Source organism: Nothoprocta perdicaria, unplaced genomic scaffold, assembly GCF_003342845.1.
Source record: "Nothoprocta perdicaria isolate Ctin4 unplaced genomic scaffold, notPer1 scaffold_4, whole genome shotgun sequence".
In the NCBI taxonomy this organism is placed as follows: domain Eukaryota; kingdom Metazoa; phylum Chordata; class Aves; order Tinamiformes; family Tinamidae; genus Nothoprocta; species Nothoprocta perdicaria.
The window spans coordinates 3,679,790-3,688,440 of NW_020455643.1; the positions used below are offsets into that span (position 1 = coordinate 3,679,790).

General features: G+C 40.3%; 1 protein-coding gene across 1 annotated transcript in view; it reads left to right on the plus strand.

Moving 5' to 3' along the window:
• Positions 1-3,144, plus strand: part of LOC112952379 (multiple epidermal growth factor-like domains protein 6) — a 166,877-nt gene extending 163,733 nt beyond the window's left edge. The window contains exons 36-37 of the mRNA XM_026045227.1: positions 2,114-2,242; positions 2,830-3,144. Coding sequence (XP_025901012.1) covers positions 2,114-2,242; positions 2,830-2,909 — 209 coding nt within the window. The 3' untranslated portion in view covers positions 2,910-3,144. The remainder of the gene's footprint in view (positions 1-2,113; positions 2,243-2,829) is intronic.
• The last annotated feature ends 5,507 nt before the right edge of the window (positions 3,145-8,651 follow it).

Genomic DNA, 8,651 nt, shown 5'->3' on the forward strand with positions numbered 1-8,651 from the left:
GAAAACTCTACTGTAAAGAAAACAAACCAAAATGCCGTATCCTGGTGAAATCATTGCAGAGTTGAGAGGCACTAATGATAGCTAAAGTTCCCGAGCCAGATTCTGGTCTCAGAAATGCTGGTGTGAATTTATGGCAATCACTGAATTAAAATTAAAAAAAAAATCATCATGTCATAGCAAACATGCTAAAAGGGGTGAATGTCTGTGTGCTAATACTACAGACTCACACTGGGAACTGTAATGCCCAGAGCCTCAGGGTCGTTTTTGGGGAATACTGGTTCTCCCTTTGTTCTCGGACAGGGCAGGAAACAGTTTTAAACATCACRCCATTAGTGCAGGGGAGGGTTAAGTAATTGCTGGGAGCTGAAGTGCAACCCAAAAACCCAAAAGGAAAATGATTTGCTGCCCTCCCTGCACCGTCCTGTGGTCCGAAATCAAAGTAACTCACTCTGCAGGCGCGGGGCTGAGTGGGAGTCCAACCACACCATGCAGTGAGTAAGGCTCCGTGAATCCAGAGGCTTTTCCAATGAAATTTTAGGCAGAAATAAAACGCAAGGGGGAAGCTCAGCACCACAAATGTGAAACAAGTATTCTGCTTCTTGAGAACTATAGGAGTCATTTTTATTTTTCTTAAATCAGCTAGGGTAGCCCCTGTCCATGGAAAGCTGTTACAGGGTAGGTTTTATTTGCATTTTTATTTTCAATTAGGCTCAGTTCATCTGTGATATAACTGTGAGCAGCTGTGACTGTGCAGCAGCCATAAAGATAAAAGGCCTGATTTTAATTTGAACTCTGGTAARGCACCCATTAAACAGGCAAAATGTTAATTAAAAAAAAAAAAAAAAGAGAAAGAATATAGCAGACTTTTATGGGTTCTCTCTTGCTGTAGTAAATTAACATTGCAGACTTCCAAACAGATGTCTTAAATACACATTGTTATTAACATGAAAATGTGGTATTACATAAATTAAAGTCAGGTCCAGAGGTGTTCGAGGAGACCTTTTCTCATAACATTTCTAATGGAAAAGGCCAAGCTTGGGAGGGCAGGGGGGATACCCCGGGGCCGGGGCTGCCCGAGCAGAGCTTTGCTTGATGAACGGTGCCGTGCAGGAAAGCAAGAGCCTCGGGTGATTGCAGTGGGTTTGAGTGAGGTRAGAGGCAGAGGGGTGTTGCTTGCAGCATATTTTGCACCCTGCCTTGCAACCCGCTGCTGACTTTCCCTTCGTGCCTGTACGCTGAGGTATAAACAGCTTGGAAAAATTGCCAGGAGAATTTGTCAGCGCAGTCCCAAAATGCCTATGAGCTTGTTCATCCTCTGCAGCAAAGGTAATTGGAGTAAGAGGTTTAGTGTGTTTGATTCATCATTAGAATTGTGTGTGATTGGCAGTAGATGAGTGAGTATACATGAAGTCCATGTATGGAATGGGGAGTGTGGATCCAGCATGTTGACAGCAACTATCCTGAACAAATCCCGCGATTCCTTTTGCTAACATCCTGTGGTTTTACACTGGTAATGGTTCCCATTTTGGGAGCTTCTTTAGGAAAGCTGGAGCGTAGTTTGGTTGGGAGCAGGTAGTAGATGACACAGCAGATGACTGCAGCCTGCTGCTCTGGGGTTAGCAGGCTGAGGAGCTGCCTGGTGTCTTCTCTCTTCACGAAGCCGTGGCAGGAGCATGCTTATACGGTGCAGTAATACTGGTCTGCTTTTTGTTTTGTAGAAGTAGCTGTATCGCCTTAGGTAAACCAAGGCAAAGTCTCTTAACCTACGCTCTTAGGCTAGATGTTTAGTAGAGATTAAACAAAAACAAGAAAAGAAGTTTTCAGTTGAGCAGGTGACCCCAGTTTGCAGACCTTGATGGAGGTTTGAATTCTCAGCAGAGCCAGTAGGAGCTTTGCTTTCCTCCCTAGTGAAAAGCCAGTGACTTTTCTGGGGGATTGTTTGTTTTAATAAATATCCCCAATTTTTCCTACTTGCATTTATTTGGTCCTGAATCCTGCCACTGCAAATGCTTCCTGTTCTATCCACACATTGTCCATGTAGAGCAGCCATCCCACAGGGACACGAGAGGCAAGAGGAGTGCACCTCTCACTGCTCCTGCTTTTGTGCTTCCAGCATGCAGCGGGGACCGGTACGGCCCAGACTGCTCTCTGCCATGCCAGTGTGCCCACGGGTCCCAGTGCAATCCTTACAACGGGAACTGCGTCTGTCCAGCCACGTGGATGGGACCAACCTGCAAAGAAGGTAACGCAAGCTGGAGATGCGTAGGCTTTTTTAGTGTAAGAAATTGTAGAGCTGTTCTGCATTTTCCAGCCTTGGTAGCAGCAGCTTTGCTTGGGAGTGTTGTAGCCATGTGTGTTACCTTGGTAAGAGGCCAAGAATTAATAAATGTGATAAATGGCCACATAGGTAGGTAACACATGGACAAATAGATTCAGATTGCTCTGTGAAGGTGCTGAAGAACTTACCACAGTATCACAAGCATTTCTTTGTTTTTAGTTTGGATAACTTCTTAATGATGTGTACTACTGTGTGAAAGTTTCCTCCCACTTGTAATCTAATCATGGCTGGCTTGTTTAGCAATGCCATACAGTTTAGAATGAATTAAATGTAGGAAACACTTTGTGAACTTTCCATTTGAGAGAGGATTTTACTGTTGTTGTACATGTTCTGTCTGTCTCCATGAGGAATTCAGTGTAGCTCAATCCTCTACTTTTTTTTTTTTTTTTGAAAGGTGTAGTATATTACATTATTTAAGTATGAACTGTATAATCTATATAGTATTTCAGAATTATATAGACCTACAATTGTGTTTCTACTGAATTCTCTAGGTGGCCCTCCAAAACTTCCTTTTTATGAAGAGCAAACCCAAGAAAGAGAGAATGTTTTTCCAAGAGCTCTGCAACAGTAACATTTGGATTAATAAATGAACTGTTTTATATGCACAGACGGTATTTGAATTTGGAAATGAAAATGGCTATTCAATTCAGCTTGAATGGTACTGAAGTATTCACACGTCTTATGGAAGAATACAGAGGCCATTTAGTAGCTGGATCCTTTTAAAAAGTGGAATCTGTTTTATGTATTTATTCCTAGCCTTTTGCCCCTCAATTAATCTGAACTGGACATTCTTTCTGATTTATAATGCAATTCATTGTTTGAAAGCTTGGACACATTTTTAGTAAAACCAGCTCCAGAGTATCAGGATAAACAGTATGGAACGTATCAACTTACAGTGAGCCACACCAACTGTAAGTGACTTTCTAAACCCACTTGACAACCAGAGTGAAGTTAAATGAGTTTTTCGTAGATCATGAAGCTGATATGGATCCACTGCAGAATCACGGTGTCCAGAGGCTCCCAGAATTCCCTGAATTAATTTCTCTGAGAATAGCATCACATGTTATAAAAAAATGTCTAGTCTGATTTTAAAATTGCCATTGATGAAGAATTCTCTGCAGTCCTTGTTGAGTTGTTAACTAATTTAAGAATATGTACTGAATTTTTCGCCTGAATTTCACAGACAGGAAGGTCTCAGTTTATATCTCATTTATATCTCAGTCTGCCTTCCAAAACATGGGATGCCTTCCATCAGGCTTGTCTGGGTTTCTCCTGTCTTATCACTTGAATTTCTCAGCAGTGTGTCAAATCAGACTGTACAATAGTTCTCATAAAAGAGTGCACAAAACCACACACACACCCCCAAAAAAAGACCTTTATCTTTTTTATAATAAGTGAACAACAGCAGATGTTGAATGCTGTCAGGACTTTTTAAAGCTGAGCTGTCTTAAGCAATTATTGTGTAGTAAGAGCACATTACATCCCATTGCAAATAGAATACACAAGGACCTTTGCTTGAAAATCATCTATCTTTGCTTGCTATCTCCTTTCTGCAAGCAAGATAAAGACGTTCTGGTGCTATTTTTTCTGTTTTTACAGGTTTCTGTTTAATAGGGACAAAGTCCTTATAAAGAAAGAATGTTGTCTGTTTTAATATCCTGATTCCATGGTAGCTCTCTATACTTCTCTTTGGGTCTGTTAGAAGTTACAAAACCTATGCAGTAACCTCTTCAGTCTGACTAGATAAAAAGTGCACTTACTAAAAGACATCAGAATCCAGGGCTCTTTAGTTTTGCAGGTCATGCAGTCAGCCTACTATTAACTTTCCACAATAAATTACCCCTCTACAAGAAAAGATTTTCCTCCTGGAAGAGGCAAAGTTGCAGTAATTGATGCTAACTTGTGATTTAAAAAAAAAAAAAAAAATTGTTGTTGCTGCAGTTGGGTAATGAGTAAGTGAAATAAGATTTACCCCAAGGTTCACCTCAGGTCTTAAACAAATCTGCAGTCATTAAGTGGCCAGTATGCAATAAGTGACTTTTGCTCACCTGGGACTTTAATTCAAGCTGTGATCTTTTGGAAGCAATACAAGTTTGCTAGGTATTTTCAAGCTTAATGGAAGGCTTATTGTTGTTATTCATCACTCCGTGGGTATTGAAAGTCATTCATGCCTGTGACCATATTAATTAACCATCTGTGCTTTCCATCAGAAAATCCCAGGTACTGATCTGATCCCTTGTCATTTCTTCTTCATAGCTCTATGAATGTTACCAGAAAATTTACTTGATGTAATGTGTCAAAATTGCCATTTTCCCCCAGCTAGTCAGAAGCRTGTGGTTCTCCATAGACCTATTCTGTCAACTGTGACATTTTAAATGTTTCTTTGGAGAGCCATTTCACTTAAGTGAATTGAATGTAGTAAGGTAAATCTTGTACAAGAGGACAATTAGGTATCATGCTATTAACTGCTACAGAAGGAACATCTGAGTTGAGCAACTGCCTTCTTTTGATCTCACCAGCGTATTTACCGCTCACTTGTCAAAGAGCCAAACTACTACAAGCATTAAGTTATATTCAAAATTGTTCATGGAATAGTTTAGGTTGGAAGAAATCCCTGGAGATCCAGTCCTGGTCCTGATCAAAGCGAAGTCAACCTCAAAGCAAAATGGAGTCACTCAGAGACTTGTCCAGTTGAGTTCTGAGTATCTCCAGAGATGAAGACTCCACAACCTCTTTGGGCCTTCCTCCAGTCGTAACTCATCCCATGAAATTTTTTTCCWACTTTGGAACTAGAACTTCCAGTGTCGCAATTTGCTGCTTCTCATCCTTCCAGCGTGCGCCTCTGAGAGGAGTTGGTGTCCTTACCATCTCCTTCACCTCGTGACCTCCAGGAAGAGGCCTTCACCTCATCTTCAGTCCATATGGAGTAGCTGATACTGCAACACACCTCTCCTTAGCCTTGTCTTCCCCACACTGGACAGACACTGCCCTCCTGARCGACGTGTCCTCCAGCCACTATTAGTCTTGGTCTTTCTCCACTGGACTCATCCTAGTATGTCTGGAATTTTAATTTAATGGAAGATACCTGTTGTCAGTGGGCCTTATATTTGGTATGTTTACACACTAATGCAGAAAGAACAAGAATGTCTTGTTCTTTTGCAGCAGTATAAAAAAAAATAGACTGTTTTTCTTGTCTGTCTGCTATCTTCAAGCAGCTGATGGAAGGAGAAACCCTTCTGAAGCCATATCCGTTACACCTGTGTATACTTGTTTACATTTTCCTCAGTACCTTAGTATCAGAATTGTAAATATGTACTATAAAGGAAATAACATATTTTGTATTAAGTATTTTTAAAGAATTTCTTAATTCTAGATACATGATGAAACACATATTCTAAGTGACTGATATTGAGCGTATGCCAAAGAATTAGAGGCCCAAGTCGATCTGCCTGGGAAATATTTCAGCAAAGTTTTTCTTTTTTTTTTTTTAAATTAGAAAATACCAATTCATACAAAACTATTTACATGCAATAGTCTTTTTATAGGCATTCCTCCTTCAAAATACTTCTTAGCTTCTTATATTATTGCCTTAAGGAAAAAAAGATCACTTCAGTGCAAAGTATTAAAAGAAGACTTTTTGACATCTTTTTTTTGGTAGCTGTAGATCTGCAGATTTTCTTATAATTGAAGTTATGGAAAGTGGTCACATGATGTCATTTGCTRGATGAAAAGCCAAACTTTACGTAATTATCTATTAATAAAGTTAACTTCCTTGTATTATCACCAAGACATTCTCATGCTGCTTCTTATTGCAGATTAATAAATTTACCTGATYGTGTTCCTACAAATGACATTTAGTAGACAGCATGGAGTTTTCCTGAGATTCGTTTTGTGACAGATTACATTACCTTAGTAATAATAATTTTGTTGATTTGATTCATGAGCTCCTGTCGGAATCTTATGGCAGCACAGAATCATATGATAGCACTGAAGCCCATTGAAAAAGAAAATGCAGATTTCACTGAAAGTTAGATTCAGATTATGTTCATCTTCCATTTGGTGACTGCCTTTTTGACTGTCTGTTTCCCAGAAGATCTCAAAATTAATGGAGCTTTCTTGAAAAGAGCACTTTGTGTATTCCCGTGTAACACACTTGCACTTATACAGTGCTTCTTTCAGGAGGATATTTGAATTATTTAGAACATGCAATCTGTGCCAAAATCCACTGTCTTACCTTGCTGTGTATTCCAGATAGCTGTTGTTGTTGAAGAATGGAAATGAGTGTAACTCAGTGGATCCAGCAGAATTTTAATCAATGTGAATTCATGAAGCCAGAACAACATGTTTTAAGTTAGACTTCAGTATTTATAATGCTATCCTCATAGGAAAACAATCAGAATTTTAAAAATTCTCCGCTTCTACTGCCAGAAATTATTATTCTACTTTTATCCTTTTTATGTTGAAGAACCATTGCTATTAAAGTTTGCCCAGATTTCTTGCCAACCATATTATTTTGATTGGCYGCAGCTTTCTGTTTGTGTAAGTAATAACCATAACAGCATCAGGAGTTGCCAGGGGGACAAACATGGAAACTAGACCTTCGTATCCCTTCCAGAGGAGCCGGGAGACGCGTTTTGGAGCCGTGGTGGCTTCATAGCGTTGGCCTAATGATGACAAATCACAGCGTTGCTCCTGGAGCTTAGTTGTTTATCAGAGCAGAGACAAGTCGGGAGGAGCTCCGGAGGGAATTGCTGCACCGGGAAACCTTGATCCTCCCGCACTTGTGTAAATTTTTTTTACAACAGAGCCGGAAACCCTTTCGGCCCCCAGGCCGTGGCAGAGGCTTCGTGCGCGGACGGTGACCCGTGGCTGATGGCAGCTCCCCGCATGAGCAGTGCCCCTGCCTGGTCGTTCGTTTGCAGTGTCAAAGCTTTACATTTTAGCCCGGTAAAGCAATTTCCAGGGATAAACAAAGCATTTCAGGCCGGTAGCGCATGAATTGTTTAAATTTTTTTTTATCGGTTTTAATAAGCACTTGCGTAGCAATAGTGTGTCTTAGTGGATTTGTAGCCCCTGTTCACAGAGCATGGGGAGGGGTGTATCTCAGAGCTGTACTGTGCTTTCTGTTGTACACGTGTAATGGTGAAAGGATGCTGATTTTTTTTATAAATGTGTCATTCAAACTTCTTCTTGTTTTCTCCTTATTGGTAATATTCATGTAATAGGCTTGCGTTACAGATCAAATTTTATCCTGTTAAACTAATTTATATTCAGAGCAAACACTGAAATCACACCTGCTTTTAGGAGTTTATTAAAAAAAATAGTAATGTGGTCTGTACGGAAATGGGTGTATTTAAAGATCTCTGAGCAGAGCAGCTTCTCCAGTGACCAAGCCTGATAAACCGAGATCTCTGGCACATCCAGAGTATTAGAAGCATCCAAAACACAGCATAAATCTTGCTGGGAGAGGATGCTTATGAAGTGTAACGTTTCTGGAAGACTCGGGCATTAGGCACTTGGAAACCACACACCTGCAGGCTTCCCTCGGCCTCCTTGGCCACTTCCCAAAGGCTGATGCTCGCCGTACAAATCGCCGTGTTCACCTTGAGGGCATTGTCCTCCCACCCTGGCAGGAGCTGAAGGAACACGTGTGCCCCTCGAGTGCCAAGCAGTGCAGTAAGTGTGTGCTGTTTAATTGGAAGGAGCATGCTGAATTGAATTGAAAATGTGGAACAAAGAAGGGACAGTATATCAAGCTGTCAGATAAAAAAAGAGAGGGGGGAGTGTAGGCATATACGGTTAACTGGATTCTGGGAGAATTCTGCCTTTACAGGCTTGGGTTTATTTTTAAATCTCAGAGCAAACAGACTGTTCCAAGCCTTGCTTATCCTACCAGTTCCAAACCTTGTTGATAACAGCTGATCCAAAGGAGATGAAATGGATGAATGTTCTCAGTCTATGTAGAGTGAACATTGATCCACATCTTAATTCCTCAAAGAAAAAAAAAAATTGTAGTATTTGATTTTTTTTTTTCTGCCCTTAGTATATATTAGCACTGGAATAAGAGTGGTCTTGTTACTGTGTTATATGAAATGCCACTCTAAGGTACAGTCTCTCGAGCATATCGAGGCAGGGTTAAACCAATTTGTCCCGATAAATATCTCACTTTGGTCAGTGCTAAAGCTTTGCAGAATGTTACTGCAATATTCTCTACACCTCCAGTAAAAAGACAACGGTCCAAAACCCACAAATGGTCTAAAAATAACTATTAAAAGTTCAGTATGATAAGATACTGCTTTGTTATTCTTTCATG